The sequence below is a fragment of the Equus caballus genome, chromosome 5 (genome assembly GCF_041296265.1).
Source record: "Equus caballus isolate H_3958 breed thoroughbred chromosome 5, TB-T2T, whole genome shotgun sequence".
NCBI lineage: Eukaryota > Metazoa > Chordata > Mammalia > Perissodactyla > Equidae > Equus > Equus caballus.
Genome location: NC_091688.1, coordinates 56550091 through 56570682, shown reverse-complemented (window position 1 = coordinate 56570682; position 20592 = coordinate 56550091). Strand labels below are relative to the sequence as shown.

Sequence of the window (20592 nt, the reverse complement as noted above, 5' to 3'; positions counted from 1 at the left end):
GGCCATGCTGTGGAGGCATGCCACATACAAAAAACAGAGGAAGATTGGCACAGATATTAGCTAAGGGCTAATCATCCTCAAGCGAAAAAAGAGGAAGATTGGCAATGGATGTTAGCTCAGGGCAAATCTTCCTCACACACAAAAAATACATATATGTACAGGAAAGTTGTTAAGAGAGTAAATCCTAAGAGTTCTCATCACAAAGAGAAAATTTTTTTTTTCTTTCTTCTTCTTTCTTTTCTTTCTATTTTATCCATATGAGAAGATGGATGTTAGTTGAACCCATTGTGATCATTTCACAATATATGTCAGTCAAGCCATCATGCTGTACAGCTTAAACTTATGCACTGATGTGTGTCAATTATTTTTCAATAAAACTGAGAAAAAAAAGGTAAAGGACAATGGAAAAGAGAAAGTATTTAATATTTTCAACTTAAAAAAAATCCTTAAAAAGGAAGGATTAATATCATTCATCTCTTAATAACTTACAATCAAGTAAAAAATAAGACCCAAAGAAAGATGAAAGACATGACTTGGCATTCAAAAAACCAATTGGTACAAATGACCAATAATCACCATAGAGCATGTACAGAATTTCTCATTGGTATTCAGAAATGCAAATCAAATAAATACTGAGACAGCATTTTTAACTTGTGAAATTGGCAGTAGTTTTTGAGAAACTGACAATATCCAGAGTCGAGGCGAAAGAAAACTGGCTTTGTCATCCATATCCCTGGTGGACCTATAGATTGGTGCAGTCTTTCCAGAGGTTGCCTTGATGGTGTGCGTTGCAAACTGTAAAATAGAAATACCTTTTGACCCAAGAATTTCACTTTTTAGTATTTATTCTGATGAGAGATATGCACAAAGATTTAGTACAAGAATGTTCATTCCTACATATTTATAATAGCAGAAAATGGGAAACTACCTAAATAGCAAAAATAGAAAACTTTTAAAGTAAGTTATGGTATATCCTTAGGATTGATTATTACATTACCATTAAAAATGAAAACAGTCTGGAAGGATTTGGAAAAATGAAAATCTATTAAATGAAAAAAAGGGGGAGGATTATAAAATGATATGCATGGCATGATCTCAGTTTTCTAATAGGAAATTAACCTGGATATATACATGAAGACTGGAACAATATAAAACAAACTATCTGTGGTGATTATATCTGGGTGGTGGAATTATCTGGCATTTATTTCCCCTGTAGTTTTCCATATGCTTTCCAAAGTTTCTATGAGGACCATACATTACCTTTGTAATAAAAATATTGCATCCCATTGTTTGTCAAGTTAGGCCTCATGTGGTAAAGAAATTCTTCTGTATTATTTGATCCCTTTAGGACACAGATGTTATTGTATGGGATGTGATCAATGAAAGTGGCCTCTACCGTTTAAAGGGGCACAAGGATGCCATCACACAAGCATTGTTTCTACGAGGAAAGAATCTACTAGTTACTAGGTAAAGAAATCACAGTTTCGTTTCCAGTTCTTTTCTAGGTGAATTCATTGGAGGGGGTTTCAGAGAGGGAATTTGCTTCATTCCCTACTCATTTCTCAGCTCTGTAACTCAAGCTCATATGTTAGTTTCCTCTTCTGCTCTCTGCTTTCTCCCTGCTTCCTTCCCCTCCCAAGTAGTTGCATAGAAGCTATCCAAAGTTATTTAATTCCATTTTCTGATTTGTCATTATTTTCCGCTGATATCAGCTTTTCCATCTTCCTTAACCTTTTGGTGTGCCTTTTGTAGAAAGAGCTGTCTACTTTCTGAATCCCTGAAAAGTGAGGAAAGCAGAATATGGAGCAGCGGGCAGGTGTGAATACCAAGTGTTTGATTTAGCCTGCCCTTTGCGAAGAGACGTACTCCATATTTAGGCCTTCTGAACATCTGTTAGGTTGAACCATTTGAAATTTATATTTGTTGGAGGTCAAAAATGATAGGTCAAATTTCATATAGTTCAACCTAATGTAATAGTTATCATTCCTAAGGAATGGCCACCCAGGAAAGTTTGGGATCTAAGATTTGCCAGGCAGTAATTAAAAGAACCATAGTAATGAGTCAGAAGAAGTTGTGAAGGAGCACTGACTGCTGTAACAGTGATGAATTTATTCCTGTGGGACAGCATATGGGGACATTAGTATGTCTTGTTCGGATAACACAGGTTCCATGAGAGAACAAATGTGCAATTTTACTAGAATGTGCACATTATAGCCTAGAGAATATAAAGGAAAGGAATTAACACCATGACATGGGATTATATAGGAAAGACTTCGTAAATCTGGTTTTTGGTTTGTTTTTTTCCAGTCTGGTCATGAAAGAGGATTATAGTAGGTTAATATTAATGAAGAAGCCAGGAAGAGGCATTTGATGCAGGAAGAGTAGAGCCCATTGGCAGGGAGATTGACAGCCAGTTAATGGGGGGTTTTGAGAATGGTGCTGAACAGCCTGATTTTGATTCTGTAGAGAAGCTTGAGGTAGTGTAACTTTAGAAAATTCAGATTATCTGATAGTAGTGTATTGTATGTGATGAGGAAACAGGAATGGACAAAGAGTCCAGAAGAGAAGCTATTAAAATAATTCAGCCAGTAGGACTTAAATTCAGTTTTGTGTGCAGAAATGCATTGGAAGGAATCAAGGCTTAGATACTTCACGGAGGAGGCATTTTCAGGACATAGAGACTAACTGGACATAAGAGACAAGGGAGGAAGAGAGGTCCAAGATGTTTCTGTGTTAGACAGGTGAAAAAATGTTGATGCTGTGATGATAGAAATGATGGGCAACAGATCAAGTTCTGTGTTCTTTAGCACTCTGAATTCAAAGTTATTTTTGTGCTTACAGGTGAAACATTTTATTTTCTACCTGAGAATAGGCACATGGAGAGTTAGGATTCTTTACTTTTTAAAGGAAAGGTCAGGTAGAATAGTAGCATTAGACATTGTTGCTGTATATTGTCTTTTTAAGGCAACAAATGAGTCCTTGATCGCCCTGTTAGTTTAGTTATTCTTCCTCATAAGATTTTTTCCCTATTTCTTCTTTTAGTGGGAAAGATACCATGGTGAAATGGTGGGACCTGGATACCCAGCACTGCTTCAAAACAATGGTTGGCCACCGAACTGAGGTACCTGTGGAGTAAGGGGCTCAGGGAAAGAATGGCGAGGCAAAAAGGAAAAGGTGGTTTTCTTCCCTGGCCCTTTCATGGCTCTTTGTTTTTCCTGCTCTCAGTATTCATTGTGTGCTGTCTTGAGAGACAGACAGGTTGGTGTGGTGGAAGTAGTGTCAGCCAGAGCAGGTACAGCTTGGCCTTGGATAAGTTTTTAATCCATGAATATGAGTTCCACTGTTTTTAAATAATGTGTCCACCTTGACAATTCTAGGGAGGTTTAATGATACTGTGTGTACAGTGCTTGGCCCAGTGACACGGAAACAGCAGATTGTAGCCACTACAATAGTTACCTGAACAAAGCTCCATCTGGGAATATTTGACATCTTTGCATCCTCCTCCGTGCTTTGTTCATACCAGGCTTTCAAAAGCATATACCTGGACTTAATGAGGAGGAAAAGCAAATTAGATTCTCTGTTGATTTGAAACGGTACTGTTATTTTCATTATTTAGTTATTGGATTGAGGCTGAAAATTATGCAGTAGACATTAATGGAGCACCTTTTGTTTGCAAGCACTGCTGAAAGCAAAGAAGTATCCATTTGAGTGGATTCTAGTTAGGATTTATGCTGAACAGCCATTATCTCAATTTAAAGATAGGAAATTATAGATAAACTTATAGTCATACATAAACAACAGTTCTATCATGGGCCATTTTTTCTTTCTAAAAGTGAGTGTATTTTGAAAAGGTTGCTAGACTTTGCAAATGCCAGAGATTTCACTACAGTATACTTAGATTTTTGGGATGTTATGTCATACATTGTGGGGTCTCTTAAAAATCATACTATTTGGCTCTTTTTATTCTCTATAGGTGTGGGGGTTGGTTCTGGTGTCAGAAGAAAAGCGACTCGTCACTGGGACTTCCGACAGTGAGCTGAGGGCTTGGGACATAGCCTATCTGGAAGAGGTAGTTACTGTTTTCTCATCATGGGCTGTGTCATGTCTCAGCAGTTTCATGGGCTCACTGAGTTTAGAATTGGATGTAATTATTGAGTGATTCACATAGTACTAGAAGGAATTCTATCACCTTGATAACCTGCAACTTCTAAACAGATATTTTGTTTGTTATATACTCCATTGTCCTCGTTTATTTGAGCTTGGAAGAAGGATTGCAGAAGGCCCACAGCTTCTAGTAATGCTAGTCTTTCAGTTTAGCCTGATATTCCTGGACCTTGGGTGTCCATGAATGGACAAATCTGTCACTCTTTCCCCTCAAACAAAAATCTATGTAAAATTTGTGTGTGTTTATACATATGTGTATTCTGAGAAGATTTATAAGTTTTTCTCAGATCCTCAAAGATTTTGTGTGAAAAAAGGGTTATGGACCTTAGGTTTAGCTAGAGTGAGGTATGTGGTGGTGTGTCCAGTAGCCACTTTGATGAGTTCGACATTAGTAGGCGAGGATTTATCTTTTCTTTCTTTAAGGAGAAAATGTAATCTCTTGGAATGCCTTTACAATTCTTAATGCCGGTTTGAATCTCTCCCTCTAGAATATGGTAGATCCAACACCTGAGAAGGTTTTAAAGTCAGTGATGAGTTTGTCGTCATTTTTAACCTTGTTACTAAGCAGTGGTCCTTACACAATAGAGTGTTATTGGAGACAGAATAGTGAATAATGTTTTGCTCACATTTGATGTAGTCAAATATGTTAATATGTTCTGGTAAATGTCCTACCATTGAAGAGGGTTAGTCAGAGAGATCACTAAATGGAAAATATTAGTGGCCATAAGGACAGGTTTCTAAGTCATTAGGGTTAAGCGTCACCTCCTGGAACATTCTTTCAGCTTTTCTTTTCCTGTTTTTATAAAACAGATCGAAGACCCAGAGGAACCAGAGCCCAAGAAAATCAAAGGGCCTTCCTCTGGAATACAGGACACACATGAAGCAGAGGATGGTGCCCTTGAGACGAGTGAAGCTCCTGAGGATGTAATTTATTTTTGTTTCTTCTCTTCAATTGAGTTGAGCAGTGGGAAAAGTGAGAATTGCAGACTTTTAAATTTGCAATTCTCATCATCATTTTAGGGACTATCTTGAGGAAAATTAGCCCTGAGCTAACGTCTGTGCTAGTCCTCCTCCGCTTTATATGTGGGTTGCGGCTGACGACTGGTGTAGGTCCCCACCTGGTATCTGAACCCACAAACCCGGGCCACCGAAACAGAGAGCACAAAACTTAACCACTGTGTCATAGGGCCGGCTCTCTGGAGCCATATCTTTTGAGAGGTTTGGCAGAACTTACATTTAACCTTCATCTTCTCTGTTGCTTCTTCTGTAGCGCATCCTTACATGCAGGAAAGCTGGTTCCATAATGCGGGAAGGAAGGGACAGAGTTGTGAACCTTGCAGTCGACAGGACGGGCAGGATTCTTGCTTGCCATGTGAGTATCTGGCTTAGGAGAGAATAACAGATTGGGCTGTTTCTTTGAGAGACTCAGTGTAGAGATGAATTTTTCTTTGGTCATGTTAAGAATTTGTTATATGGTGCTGTGAGGATTTATAATCCCTTGCTATTAGCATAACAACAATAATGATTACTATTATTGTTCTTATTATTAGCAGCCCTTTATTAAATGCTTGCTTTTCTAAGCAATTTAAAAGCGTTAACTTCTTATTCAGTCTTCAGAGGAACACTGTGAATAGGAAGTGGTATCCCCACTTTACAGATGAGACAACAATCCCAGAGAGATTAAGTTGTCCAGCGTAATCCAACTAGTAAGGCAAGAAGGGGAAATGTTATTATTTAGTTCTTTCTGAGAAAAAGCTAAATTACAAATTGCCTATCCTGGACTCACATCAACCGTTTGCCTTTCTAGGGAACTGATTCTGTGCTAGAAGTGTTTTGTATCCTTTCCGGAGAAGAAATTCAGAAGAAAAAGGATAAGAAGATGAAGAAAGCTAGAAAGAAAGCCAAGTGTGTTTTCTTAATATTTACTACTAATAAAGTATGCTGGGTGGACCGCATACTAACAGAAAAGCGATGACTTCTTTGAGGAAATATTTGCTTTGTTAACAATTGCTGTTAAGACCTTGAGAAAATTTTGTAGGGTGCCAGTAGTCCAAGTTTTAAACTTCTACTCTTTTGCGTAGCTTCATAACTAGCGTGTTCTTAAGTCTTGAAATCAGAGCCACACAGAACTAGAAAGTCTACAAATTTTTAAAAATAGCTTCTAAATGATTTAATTCTCAGAGGCTAGCACTGTGTTTTTAATGACAACAAACTATACAGAAGGAAGCTGGGTTGCATAATGTTGACTTTTGGGACTCTGAGAAGAAAGACTGGTTGGGCAGTTATATAATTGAAGTTTGGAGGCAATATAACCTTGAAATAGGTCATTATAACCATAGAAATAGGTTCCTCAGTGGTTGAAATTGATCAAGTCTCAAGGAAATAAAAAGTTATCTGACTTGGCAAATCTTTTGCGACCTTTGGTTTATTTGACATGGCTGGATTGATAAGTGCAGGTTAATGGATTTTCTAAAAAGACCTGAAGTTAGATAAGTCTACCAGAAACATTTCAATGGAATAGTTTGAATTATAGAGACTTGTCCCAGGAAATTTTGTCTGCTGTTGTATTCAGAATCCATTTATTGAGGGTACTTATTAAATGAAATACTTTATATTTATGGCACATTAGTTCACAAAGTATTCTTACATTGTTCAATTCTCGTGGTAATCTTGTGTGGTTAAGTGACTCTCCCAGGATCACACAGGTTCTGGCCAGAACTTGACTCAAGTAACAGCAAAGCGGCTTCTTTGTTAGAAAGGTGATAGTATGACTTGACTCAAGTAACAGCAAAGTGGCTTCTTTGTTAGAAAGGTGATAGTATGATAGTCTTTTTTTGTCCTCTAGATTAAGTTCTTGCAAAGGGGAGGAGGAAGACCTTGAAGTCAGTGTTGAAATGACTCTGCAAGATGAAATCCAACGGGTGACTAATATCAAAACTTCTGCCAAAATTAAGTGAGTAAAAATGTAGTATCTGAAGTATTTGAAAGAAGTATCTTAAGTATTGTAGCAATAGTAAGCTACATAGTTGTATTGGCTTTTTCATGCTATTTATAAGCAATCTATACCAATTAAATATTTGGAGACAGTGATTGTGGGACACCTGTGTCACACTTGGCTCCTACTGCCCTCACCATGGGCCCACTTATTCATCATCTCATTATTTGTTTTATTATAATAACCTTTTATCCATTTGTTTATTATTCCTACTGCCAATTAAAAAGAAAAATGTATACCCCATTTTCCAAAAGAATAAATTCTTTTGGGTGAGGTCATTTATAAATATAAATAAGGTCATTTATAAAAAATACATACACCAAGACAAGATATATGTCAGATCCAGTATGTGAGCCCAGGTTTCTTTGCCTTAGAAGGCTGTACTTGACTACCATCCGATACTCCAAGCTCTCCTATTTGTAAAATTCTTTATACTTTTTCAAACTTTATGTAGATTGAGGATGTTGCAAAGCCGTTCTAGAAAAAGTTGACCTTGTCAGCTAAGATGGTAGCTAGAACAGTTACGAATATTTTCTCACGCAGATCCTTTGACTTGATTCATTCATCTCAAGGAGAATTGAAGGCTGTCTTCCTGCTGCAAAACAACTTGGTGGAGTTATATTCTCTGAGTCCATCTGCACTGACGACTCAGCCTGTCAGGGCAAGCAGAATTGCCATTGGGGGTCATCGCAGTGATGTGCGGACTTTGTCATTCAGCTCAGACAATATTGCTGTCCTTTCAGCATCAGCTGATTCCATTAAGATATGGAACAGGTTTGTGAAATGATGCTATTTCTAGCTTTATCCAGTAGCATTTCCTTCCCTTTGAATGAGTTTTTAGTACTCTTGATGGTTAGTTATTAGTTTCTTAAGGCCTAAATACGATCCCTTCAAAATGTGTCTTCAGTGCATTTTGACCATAGGCCTGTGGAGGTTAGAGTAGGAAAAGTTGCCTTTTTAAATTTGGTGCAAAAAGCTGCAAGCTTATTCCATGTCTGAAGCTTGTAGCTGTACTTGGCTAGAGAAAAAAACAAACATACTGCATGCTCTTTATATGCAAGTAGGCTTTTAGTGCTGCCCAGTAATTTTTCCATAATGTCTCATTTCTTCTTTCCTAAATGACTGTTTCACCCCTCCTTTTCTATCCTCAAACACCTCCCCCACCTTTAAACTGATGACTTTGCTTGCTAGTTAAGTGGAAAAATGGAATCGTGTAGGAAACGTTCATATATTCCCATTACATCTGCCAATTTAGCTGCATCTACAGCCACATAATCTGTTTTTCCTCCTCCTACTATGTTGGTGCTCCTAACCAAAGTTAATCAAAGCTTGTAAATGATGTTCTTTCTCCTCTCCCCTTCTAGCAATTTTCTTCCCTCTCCTGCATCGTTAATTTTTTCTCTCTATTGGGTCGTTCCCATCAGCATACAGATATGCTGTAATATCTCCCATCTTAAAAGAAAAAATAACCTTTGTTTGTCTTTATATCTTTCTCTAGTTATCTCTCCATCCTCTGATTCCTTTTCTCTATTCTGTCTTCGTCTGTCTCCCATCAGGCTGTTATCCTCCCCACTTTGCCAAAACAGCTCTTGTCATCTCATCAGTGATCTTCATGTTTCTAAATCCAAGGACCTGTAAGCTTCACTTGACACTCTTTCCTTAAATTGATAATCTTCTCCTCTTTGAAACACTTTCTTTGACTTTCATTACTTCCTCTTCCTCTGCTGGCTGTTTTTTCTCAGGCTTTGCTGTATCTTTCTTATCTTTTGACCTCTAGATGTTGGAATACTTCAGGGCAGTCTCCGGCCCTATTCTCTATCTGCACTCACTTTATGTGATTTCTAGTCACATGGCTTTCATATGTCAGTGATGCATAAATCTGTATCTCTAGCCTTAGGCTCTCTCTGGACATCAGACTCATGTATCCAAATCTTTTGTATCACCACTTGGATGTGTACTTAGGCATCTCAAATTTTTATACATCCCAGACCATACTTGTGATCTTCATTTCTCCAACATTCTCTTCACCTGCCGTTCCTACAGATTTCCCCATCTTAGTAAATAATTACTTCCTTCCAGTTGTTCTAGCCCAAATCCCTGTAGCCATTTTCTATCTCTTTCATGTCCCAGGTCCGATTCGTTAGCAAATCCTATCAGCTCTACCTTCAACACTTACCCAGATTTCAGCCACATCTCATCCCTTGAGCTGCCCCCACCCACTGCAAACCACCACCATCTCTCATCCAGCTGGTTGCAACAGTTTCCTGGCTGGTCTTCCTGCTTCCTTACTTGCCCCTCTATAGTCTGTTCTCAACACAGCAGCCTGTCTAATCTTTTTTAAATGGGAGTTATATCACTTCCGCTAGCTCTGTCTCACTCTAAGTAAATGCCGAGGTCCTCACAGAGCTTCTCTGACTGCTCTCCCCTTCTCCTCCGCTGGAGCCACACTGGCCTTTTTGTTATCCCTGAACACAGCAAGAATGTGCTGCGTCGTGGCTGTTGTGCTCCCTGTTCCTTCTGTCTGGAACCGTCTTCCCGGTTTATCTGTAGGCTTTCTCCCTGTCTTCTCATCAGACGACAGTCCTGCTCTCCCCTTCCCACCCTCGCTCCTCATCGCATTCCCTAGCTTTGTGTTTCTCCATAGCGTCTGTATCACCTGATACACTAATATTTATTTGTCTCATTCCTAAAGAATGTTAAGGTTTATGAAGTTTAGGACTTCTGTTTCACTGTTATATTTCCAGCACCTAGAACAGTACCTGGCATTCAGTAAATGTTTATTGAATGAAGTGGGCGTTTGATATATATTTTTTGAATGGGTGAATGTTTATGGTCCAATAAAATGAACGTTACTTGTAGGGATCTATAATGATGTGCTAATTCCACCAGCAATCCTATGGGCTCACTTACTTCTTTGTGATGGCAGGTCAGGCTCTGTTGAGCCCAGCAGATGCTTTTCTCTGTCCTACATTTGTATAATCTCTGTTCCTGAGGATTAGGAGGCCCTTACAAAGAAAATAAATTAGGTACTGTTTGTTATTTTCTCCCTCGACTATGAGTCTGAGCCTAGAGTTATTCATTCAGACTTTGTCCTCACTCATGTTGATCACTCTGTGTGTCTAAATCTGTAGTGAACATGCACGCTGGTGTCTAAAATGGGGAAGCAGGTTCTCTTAACATATGGGCTCTTTGTCCCTTCTTTCTCACAGGTCTACACTGCAGTGTATTCGCACGATGACCTGTGAATACGCACTTTGCTCGTTCTTTGTACCTGGTGATAGGCAGGTGGTCATAGGAACAAAGGTAAACTGAGACTTTTTCTTGGATTTTGGGGGGCTTTTCTACTCAGTATTAAAGCTATTTGAGCAATCTGGTTCCTTTTTTAGCATACTGGAAGTGTATTAGCGCTGGATAATATGAGAGGGTGTTAGTTCATTGCCCTTTTTTTGAGATTTGTTTTTTGTTTTGTTTTTAAAATATCAAACCTTATTGCAAGTTATGAAGAAGAAAATTAAATTAAAATCATGACCCTGAAATTAACATTTTGGTGATCAGCCTTTCGTGCATCTTTTTATGAGCACTTACGTAATTGTGTTTTGAAAAGACCAGTGATAAAATACGTGAGGTACCTAGCATCATGCCTGGCAGATAGAAGCATTCACTGAAGACAGACTGACCAGGTCCTCATTCCCAGCTGCTAATCAGATTGGGAGATAACCATATGGGAATAAGCAGATATGGATTTGGATTCAGATTCTCCCCCTTACAAAATAGATAATTTGGAGCAAGTCACATCACTTCCCTTGGTGTGTTTTCTTGTCTCTAGTGGGATGATGACGCTTGCTTTTTCACAGTGGCTTTCACACCAGGTGGCCCAGGTTTGAATCCCAGCTCTTCCACTCACTAGCTGTGAGACCTCTGGGCAAGTCACTTAACCCTGTAAGCCTTGTTTTTTTCATGTAAAATGATGTAAATAACCTACCTCACAGTAGCAAAGCAGTTAGCACAGAGACTGGCTCACAGCAAATAACTAATAAATAAGAGCTGGTAGCAGAAGTGGCAGTAATGGTAGTAGGAGTAGTGAGAATAAAATGGAATATGGTCCATGGAATGTTTTGAAAAGTGCTTTGTAAGTATTTGTCATTGTTAGCCCCTAAAACAATGCCGTATGTGCATGATTATTTTATTAGAAAATCTGTGTATCACAATGGATATTTTTTGCTTGGCAAAAAGTGTAAAATAAGCTGGAGAGATTTTAGGGTCAGTGCCAGGGAAAAAGATTAAATCTCAGTTAAAAGTTTCCCTCATTTTTCATTCATTCTTTTAACAAATGTCCATCTACTATTTGCTCTTGGAAAGGCATTTTGTGAATTGCTTCGAAGACTACGTATGACTAAAATATGGCCTCTGTGCCAGGCAGTTAATGTACATTATCTCATTTATTCCCCACAATAGCTTAGCAAGGTTGGTGATATAAACTCTATTTTACAGATGAAAAAACAGGCTCATGGGGATGAATTCACCCACAGTCACAGAGTTGGAAAGAGGTGACCCTGGGTCTCAAGTCTTTCATCTTAACCCGCTTCCCACCACATTTGTGGAAGCTCATCATAGAGCAGGCTTTGCTGTTGTGTGTTCCATGCTGGCATGGTGACCACGGCGTATACAGAGCTCTAAAGAGGAGGTGTAGCTGAATCTTTTCTAAGCTATTGCAGTTTGTCTTTTGAAGTTCGTTGCCCTCCCTAACATTGTAAGTAGATTTGTGTTTCTTGCTGTCATTGTATCGTAGGGGAGGAAATCTAAGCTAGATGGAGAAGAGTTGGTTAAGCCAGTTACCATGAAGGGTGGTCTGCTTAGGGTTGATTAAACTTCAAAGATTTTTAGGTTTGCCTTTTGCTATTGAGTTTATTCTGATTTGCCTATGGCCATGATATTTCCCTTTTGAAGTTGGGGAACCAATGAAAGTGACAAGAGTCCTGCACTACAAGGTTATACTGTTCCATAGCTGTCAGCATAGTAACCCCGCCAAGGTTAACTCAGTATGTCAGTAGGGGATTTAACAGCAGTTTTTCAGATAGGAAGTACAGAGCATGGAACGTGGGGTCCATTTCCTAAGCAGTTGGCCACATTGTTGCTGCTTGGTTATGAAATCTTTTCTAACCTGTGTAGGCATGAATCATGGAGGTTGCAGGTGTGCTCATGAGAGCTGTGCTCATTATGTGTCTTCCACAGACAGGAAAGCTGCAGCTTTATGACTTGGCCTCAGGAAATCTGCTGGAGACAATAGATGCACATGATGGAGCTTTGTGGTCCTTGTCTCTCTCTCCAGATCAGGTAACTAAACCAGATGTTAAGATCTGGGCTTCAGTACTCTGGCTGCATTTCCCATTTCTTATATCAAGTTTTATTGCTGCCTAGCAAAGATCTTTCTCAGGATATCTTTAAGGAAAGCTCACTTTTTATGTAATCTTTAATATATAATATTATTAGTATATGATACATATTTTGCATATATGATACATAATTTCATATCATATGAGGCCATATCTTGTGCCTGATAATATAAACAGCTGTCATTATGAAATGAATTCTTGTTCAGCTGCTCTGGATCATCAGCTACATGACATCACATTGCTTACCCTCATAATTTTTTACCAATGGTTTGTGATACCTTTTAAGAGGAAATGCTTACTTGGGCAACACAATGTAGAGGATAGAGTACACTTTTCTGCTCCCTTTTGGTCCGTACATCTATGACTATGTAAATCTAGTGTTTTTTAGCGAATACGTCAGCCCTGTCAAGTCATAGTAGTGTGCTTCCCTTCAGAGGAGTCGCTCTGGAGAATTGTATACTTATGCTAGTAATGGTGCTGTTGCTCAGAACATTTTGAGGTATTTTTTGACAATACCTTAAGAGATTGTGGCCCGTTTGTTTGAATATTGTCAATGGTGGCAAACCTTCATCCATTGAAAACAGATATTATTTTTGGAAAAGACAGAATCTAGAATTTAGTGTGGGCAGTGCTGTTTAGGGTCGAAACAAAACAGCATTTAAAATTTAAGTAGTAATAACATCTTGCCTTTGTAGAGTGTTCTATCTTTTCCGAAGTATTTTCACATCCGTTATATCATTGTTATTTTTACAATGGTTTTATAAACTAGGTAGTCTTTATCACTACAACAAGACTAACGATTGTTGTAAGTTTATTTCCTATGTTATAAATCTCTGAAATGGCAGAATAGACACTTGAGATCTAGTTTTCTGACTTCATGTTCTATATACTTTGCACTAACACTACAGTGTGATGAGACTAATTTTCTTGATATTGCAAAACAGTTTTGAACATATTTTAAGCAAGGATGTTGCAGGAATAAATTTATGCCCTTCCAAGGTAAATACTTTGAACAAACTTATTTAGATTACCCAATCTATGTGTATTTCAGAGTATTTTCTTACTCAACAGCAAATTCTTTTGACTGTTGCCTTTTTAGGTGGAGCAAAAACCCCCACAGTGTTCATTGAGTCTTTCTTCAGAATGCTAAATGAAAGTATAACTAGAATTTGACACATGTTATCATCTGTCTGTATTAGTCTCTGCTAGGAATTCTCAAATAAGGTCTGTGGCAGCAGCCCCAAAAAAGCAATGAAAGGGGTTAAGGAGAAACCACATTTTCTTAATTCTTGTCCCATGCCATTAAGTAAAAATGGTCTTTTATACTATTTTCATGTGTCTTCTTATCAAAATTTCTGTACTAAAAGATTTTATTTTATTTTATTTCTTTGCTTGGGGAAGACTATCACTGAGCTAACATCCGTGCCAGTCTTCCTCTGGTTTGTATGTGGGACACCACCACAGCATAGCGTGATGAGCAGTGTATAGGACCACACCCGGGATCCAAACTCGTGAACCCTGGGCCACCAAAGTGGAATGCATGAACTTAACCACTACCCCACCAGGCCGGCCCCTAAAATATTTTTTAATTGAAATGTTATTTGATTTTTAGCGTGGCTTTGTGACAGGTGGTGCAGATAAATCTGTCAGGTTCTGGGATTTTGAGTTGGTGAAAGATGAAAACAGTACCCAGAAGAGGTGAGTAAATATTTTTTTTTAATTTATGTCCATGTTTTGGAGTGAAAATGAGAAACCACTGAATGGACTTTTGACATGTGTATTTCTGTTGCGCTCCAGAGTGTTTTTGGAATTTTTGTCTCCCTTGGTAGAGTACTCAGTATTTATTTTTTTCTTGATGCTTTTTGTCTGCCAGACTTTCTGTGAAGCAAACCCGAACCTTGCAACTAGATGAAGATGTTCTGTGTGTCAGTTACTCTCCCAATCAAAAGCTGTTGGCTGTGTCTCTGCTGGACTGCACCGTGAAAATTTTCTACGTGGACACTTTAAAGGTGCAGTGGTTAGGCCTGGGAATATTCTTTCTTTCTTTCTTTCTGACTGACCTTGAGCTGAGACTAAAAAGAAGTGGCCCAGCAGTACTATGTTTCTAAAAATTTGTGTGTGAATCAAAACATTGCAGGTGCACTAGGAAAGCTAGAGTTTTACAAGAATCCTTTGGTTCATAAATTTTTTAAAATTTTGTTTAAAGCAAGTTATATTTCATGCGTTCAGAAAATCTGTGGATAGAAAAATTTGTTGTAGCCAATAGTTCTAAGAGTATTGCTGGGTGTCCTGGGCAGTGATTCCACCCTTGGCTGTACATCAGGATCATTTGGGTTTCTTATAAAAATATAGATTACTGGGCCCTTTGCCCAGAGAGTCAGTAGGACTGGACTGGGCCTAGGAGTATTGTGAAACAAGTGCCCTAGAGTCCTTTCAGCTAAGAGATCCAGAGAACATCTCTGCCGTATTCTGATTGAGGCAGTAGGCTTCCAGGACATCGCTGGCTCCACTTCATTGTAGTGTTCTTGGCAAGTGCCTGCAGGGTCTGTGTGCTAGACATAGGTTCAAGCTGCCTTTGGCGGTTCAATTGTCTTCTTTGAAAATATAGACATAAAGCAATGCAGAACATTTTTTAGCATTGTATTTTAAAGTTATGTTTTAGATCCACATGTAATAAAGTATATTTTATAGACGGACGTGACTTATTTATATATGTATTTTTTAATGTTTAGTTTTTTCTGTCGCTGTATGGACACAAACTGCCTGTTATATGCATGGACATCTCTTATGTAAGTAAAAGTTAAATAGTGTCTCAGTGACAACTTGTCTTTTCTAAAGCGCTTCCCTAGTTCTTGGCTTGATATCTTCTTTTTAGAGTATTTATTTTTTCATTCTGTTGTATATCTTTCTCCAAAAAAAAGAAATCATAAAGTAATTGTAATAACCATATCTTAAATATATGTACTTTAATGCTTTCAGAATATTTTGACAAATATCTGAATGCTTCCTCATAACTAACTCCCTGTTGTGGATTCCCAAATAGTATTTTGTTGTCTAAAATACTATAATTGGTAAAACACCCTAAAATGTGAAAGACTTTTAAAAAAAGCATCCCCTTTTGTTCTGAAGGATAATATTGGTGAGGTAGATATTTACAGTATTTTGCACTACGTATGCTTTTAGTCTTTTGACCAAAATCGTATTTTTGCAATGTCTAGTTATATATTTAGAAACAATGTGTAGTCCGGGTAAAAGGATTTGGCCCTGTGCTCTTGTTGTCATGATCAGTACATTCACAGAATAAGTTAGTGTTAGAAAATATTTCCAGTTTTCTTGTTCTGTGATAATCATTTGAACTGGGAATTGAAATAGGAAAGATAAGAGAAATAGTGATAGGGAACATGGGATAAAAAGCTAGGTCATAAACATTCTGGTAGCTTCTTTCCCAGCCTCATTTTTCTGTCTCTTTCCCTCTTCCTCTCTCCCCCCAAATCCTATGACAGAGATCAGAGATTCTTTTTCGTATCTATTTAACGAAGTAAACAGATAACCAACATCCAGGCACAACCAAAACATAAGCCACCAAATTCTTGCTTTCACTTAAGAAGCTTTTAAAGTAGATCTGTAGGTAAAAGCAAAGAAGTGGGTACTTTTGGTAGAGAGCTAAAATTCATTTTTTGACGTTGATTTTAATGTTTTTGAAAGAAGTGGGTTAAATGTTCCGGTTAGCTTTTCTTTATCTAATTTACAGAGTTTCAGGTAATCAAATAATGTTTTACTTCTCTTCCTCATAGGATGGAGCACTAATAGCAACTGGCTCTGCTGACAGGAATGTGAAAATCTGGGGTTTGGACTTTGGGGACTGCCACAAATCTCTTTTTGCACATGATGACAGGTAGGTGCAGTCTTTTCTAAGACCTCCCTTTGAGTCACCTCTGAGTATCATTTGCCTTGAGCGTCAGTGTCTTTTATTTAGTGTTCTCAGACAGTCATAAATTGAAACTTCTAAATGTAAGTAATAAGACAGTCTAGAACTAGCCATCCAAAATCTATTTATGTGTGTAAGGCTCTTTCTAATAATGTGGAATTTGATGACATTTGAATACTTCTATCACTCTGTAGTGTGATGTACCTACAGTTTGTACCCAAGTCTCACCTCTTCTTCACTGCTGGGAAAGACCGCAAGATTAAGCAGTGGGATGCGGACAAATTTGAACACATACAGACTCTGGAGGTAACCTCTTGTCTGCTTTGCTTACTCAGTCCTTAAGAACTACTTTTGAGATTGAGTGTTGATCTCCCACTAATGTAAGCAGGTAGCTGTCTGTGAGTAAGGTAGCCTTATTCAGGGTTTTTGTTTCTGTTTTTTGTCTCTTCAGGGGCACCACCAGGAAATATGGTGCTTGGCTGTAAGCCCCAGTGGAGACTACGTTGTGTCGTCGTCCCATGACAAATCTCTGAGACTCTGGGAGAGAACACGGGAGCCTCTTATTCTTGAGGAAGAAAGGGAGATGGTGAGGACTTTAGGCTTGGTTACAGATATGCTGGTGGGTGTCTGACGTGCTATCCCAGCTAAAGCCTGTCCAGTGCAGTCACAGCTCAGTCAGCACAGGTCCAAGAACCTCCAGGAGATGTTTCCAAGACTACTGTCACCATTTCTGCGGTCAGGCAGAGACAGGCATGCCATTAGGGGATAATGTTTTGAAAGAAGTAGTTTCTCACTGTCTCATTTCACTTCATGTGCAGCCCATGTTTTTCCTTTTAAATTAATTTATATCTATCTATTGGCAGCAAAGGGAAGCAGAATATGAGGAGAGTGTGGCCAAAGAAGACCAACCAGCAGTAAGTAAATCTTTTGGGACCCTGAGATGGTGCCCTATAATTATCTTATTGAGATTTATTCTAATTTCAAGAATTTCTGATGGAATCAGAATTAGGGCTACATACTGAAGTCATCACCAGCTGATATGGGAAGGAATCTGTGTAGTCCTTTTTAATGCAACTGTATCTCCTGATTTTATGGGACAAAAGATTGACCAAATTGGGTATTGAGTGATTGTCATTCTGGCTTTTTCTTTAAGGAGGTTTCAGGGAATTATTTTATTCCAAAATGAAATAATTTTCAAAAGTGAAAATCAGAAAATTTGAGAAATTAGGCATTCTCTTTAAACCTTTGTAGAGCAGGATATATTCTTATGATAATACATATAAAGCACTTAAGATGGTGTCTGGCACTTACTAAGTACTCAGTTAGTGGGAGCTGATAACACCGTGTTATCATCATCATTACACAGTAATGCCTGTTCTTTTATGGATATAAGATTAATTTATTGGCTCTTTAATGCCTGTCAGTGATATCGTTCAAAGATCTCTTTGTTTCTGGCAGGTTCCGGGAGAGACTCAAGGTGACAATTACTTTACTGGAAAGAAAACTATTGAAACGGTCAAAGCAGTAAGTTGATATAGAATATAGTATCTCATTTTTTCCTAGCATCTCAACTTTTTATTAAAAGCCTTTAGCAACCAAATAGCCCTTTTGTGTCAGAAAACTTAATGAACTTCATAGATGGAGATCATAACCTCTGTTTTCCTCCCTTGTAACCAAGGACAGGAGTAGTGCTGAATCTGTTTAATCAATGTGTGGTTTCTAGAAAGGAAAGCTTGATCTTCTGAAAATAGCACTTTCAGGTGTTCCTGGGAGCTGCCTGCCTCAAGGTGTCCACATACAGTCTCACCTGAATCCATGACTCATAGTTTCCTCCCCGTAAATTGAAAAAAAGAATAGAAAAACCAAAGACGTCTTTAGATGCTGTTGGCACTCTATTGGCACATCTTTATTAAACTGACTCAAGCTACTTTATCTGGTAAATTTCTAGTCAGGCCTTCCAGTTGCAGGGTTCTGAGATGATGGAGTGTGTTGTGATGATTTCTTTCCTTTGTCATCATCCATGTAGGCTGAGAGGATCATGGAGGCTGTTGAGCTATACCGAGAAGAAACTGCAAAAATGAAAGAACACAAAGCCATTTGTAAAGCTGCGGGGAAGGAGGTAAGATAGCCCATTAAGTTATGCTCTAGGAAACATGTGTAGATAGAGACAATTCCTGAGGAGAAAGTCATTGTTTCAGTATTTATTAACTCAGATCAGGAAATGAGATAAATGTGATAAAATTTTTTCTAATTCAGATATTAGAAGGAATTGAGGAATGGGGAGGAAGGAAGCTTGGTCTTAATAAAAAGAGGAGGGGAAATTGTAGATTGAGCTGATTCTGTTGACTAGAAACTTATGCTCCTGCTTTGCTTTGGGAGGCAGGGTGACTATTCTAGATGAAGTGTATTGCCCAAACTCATTCATAAGCACAATAGAAACTAAAAGGCCTGATAATTCTTTGACACCCTTTCAGTCTTTTGGGTCTCAGTTTTCTCTTTTCAAAATGTAAAATACTGTTATCACCCTACCTATGAAAAGCACTATCAAGGTCTTGTTTTCTAATGACTTGATTTAATAATTTCTTCATAGGTCCCTCTTCCCATCAACCCCATCTTGATGGCTTATGGCAGTATTTCTGTGAGTAGGATGTCTAACAGTTTCCCCTTGGTCATTCAAAGGTTACTTTCAAGGACAAGAGAGGAAGTGAAGAGGCATGATTTGAGAATGGATGTATTGGGAAATACTTCATCTTTAAAAATCTCTCTTGAATGGCAGAATCCTCTAGGATATTTTGTATTTCAAAAGGACCTTTTTAGTGTAACTTTCGATTCGGCCTTTTTGATTGGACTGAACTGGCATTCTTCTATTTTCTAGTGCTTATTTATGTTCAGTATCCAAAGCCCTCTGAAGATTCTGTTCATTTACATGAACTTTCAAATTGAAGCTTTTGGAGGAAAAGTTTAAATAAATAAGTCAAATAAAGGAGGAGAGAGAGGGAGAGTAGAGGGAGAACGTATGCTTATCCAGCAATCTCTAATTACTTAGTACTTTACTTGTATGTCTCATTCATCCCAATACTCTTGTGAGTCAGTGCATCTTCATTTTATAGATAGGAAACTGGCCTGACTTATCGACAGAAGGTAACATAGTTGCTAAGAGGCAGAACTGGATTATGAACCCAGATCTGACTAACTCTAAGCCCGTGCATGTCTTGCCATTTTAGAACACTGTTTCTCAAGTGAGAGGGAGCAGTCCCTGTCTTTGAGGAGGTTGAGACTAGAGAGCTTCAATAGAAACCAACCAAGAGTATCACTCATGCTCTTATGCTTCCTTTATAGCCTTCAGCTTATGTGTTGGAGATTTTCAAAGGAATCAAGTCAAGGTGAGTCCCAGTGCACAATGATTATAATTTGTCAGCTAACAACATTTATTAAATGCTTATTTCAACATGAGATAAGTAGAAATTATAATTGATGGTTATCCTCCTTATAGGTTTAACTATGGCAAAATTTTGATGGAAAATAATTTGTTAGAATCTTTTGAAGGCAGAACTAGGAAGCTGTTCCTAAAGTATGAAGGGAGATACTTTTAAGGGCAAATGCAGGGTGGTGCTACTTTACATTGTAGGTAATGAAATAATCTCTTACTTGGTTGGAAGTACCAACTGTTAACATTTTTTGTTGTATATTTCCTTTGGCTTATGTTCTGTGTACATACACAATTGGAATCATACTGTGTACACTTTTCTATCTTCTTTTTCACAGAATAGTTCTTGAGCATTTGCTCCTGTTATTAATATTCTTCAAAAACATATTATTGAATTCAAAATATTCCATTGTATGAATAATTACTATTGGATGTTGGTTTTGTTTTTTGCTATTATTAATACTGTGAACACCTTTATATATAAATCTTAGTCATTGTTACTATTTTTTTAAGAATCCTGGTAGTCTAATAACTGATCACTGGGCATGAGCTTTCTAAAGGCGTATGTTGCTGAATTACTTTTCAGAGTGCTTGTACTGATTTTTACCAGCCTTTTAAAAATTTTTTGCCAGTTTGAGAGGCAAAAGGTGATAGTGTATTATTTTCATTTCTTTTGATTATTAAT

The 20592-nt window shown here is 38.1% G+C and overlaps 2 protein-coding genes across 8 annotated transcripts in view; one reads left to right on the top strand and one right to left on the bottom strand.

The window, feature by feature from the left end:
• Positions 1-20592, top strand: part of WDR3 (WD repeat domain 3) — a 29288-nt gene that overhangs the window by 4922 nt on the left and 3774 nt on the right. For 2 of the 4 annotated variants that reach the window (NM_001433485.1, XM_070266356.1), the window contains exons 4-24: positions 1349-1467; positions 3043-3121; positions 3974-4069; positions 4975-5088; positions 5435-5536; positions 5972-6069; positions 7010-7117; positions 7703-7933; positions 10369-10462; positions 12392-12493; positions 14165-14250; positions 14426-14561; positions 15285-15341; positions 16347-16447; positions 16675-16786; positions 16932-17066; positions 17344-17394; positions 17939-18004; positions 18507-18599; positions 19071-19118; positions 19820-19863. In NM_001433485.1, the coding sequence (NP_001420414.1) occupies positions 1349-1467; positions 3043-3121; positions 3974-4069; positions 4975-5088; positions 5435-5536; positions 5972-6069; positions 7010-7117; positions 7703-7933; positions 10369-10462; positions 12392-12493; positions 14165-14250; positions 14426-14561; positions 15285-15341; positions 16347-16447; positions 16675-16786; positions 16932-17066; positions 17344-17394; positions 17939-18004; positions 18507-18599; positions 19071-19118; positions 19820-19863 (2072 nt within the window). The remainder of the gene's footprint in view (positions 1-1348; positions 1468-3042; positions 3122-3973; positions 4070-4974; positions 5089-5434; positions 5537-5971; positions 6070-7009; positions 7118-7702; positions 7934-10368; positions 10463-12391; positions 12494-14164; positions 14251-14425; positions 14562-15284; positions 15342-16346; positions 16448-16674; positions 16787-16931; positions 17067-17343; positions 17395-17938; positions 18005-18506; positions 18600-19070; positions 19119-19819; positions 19864-20592) is intronic. The other 2 variants (XM_070266358.1, XM_070266359.1) reach the window with 1 other exon arrangement.
• SPAG17 (sperm associated antigen 17) overlaps positions 18360-20592 on the bottom strand; it is a 209669-nt gene continuing 207436 nt past the window's right edge. For all 4 annotated transcript variants that reach the window (XR_011438724.1, XM_001500885.5, XM_023641329.2 and 1 more), the window contains one exon: positions 18360-18549. The gene's annotated coding sequence lies outside the window, so the exon portion shown is untranslated. The remainder of the gene's footprint in view (positions 18550-20592) is intronic.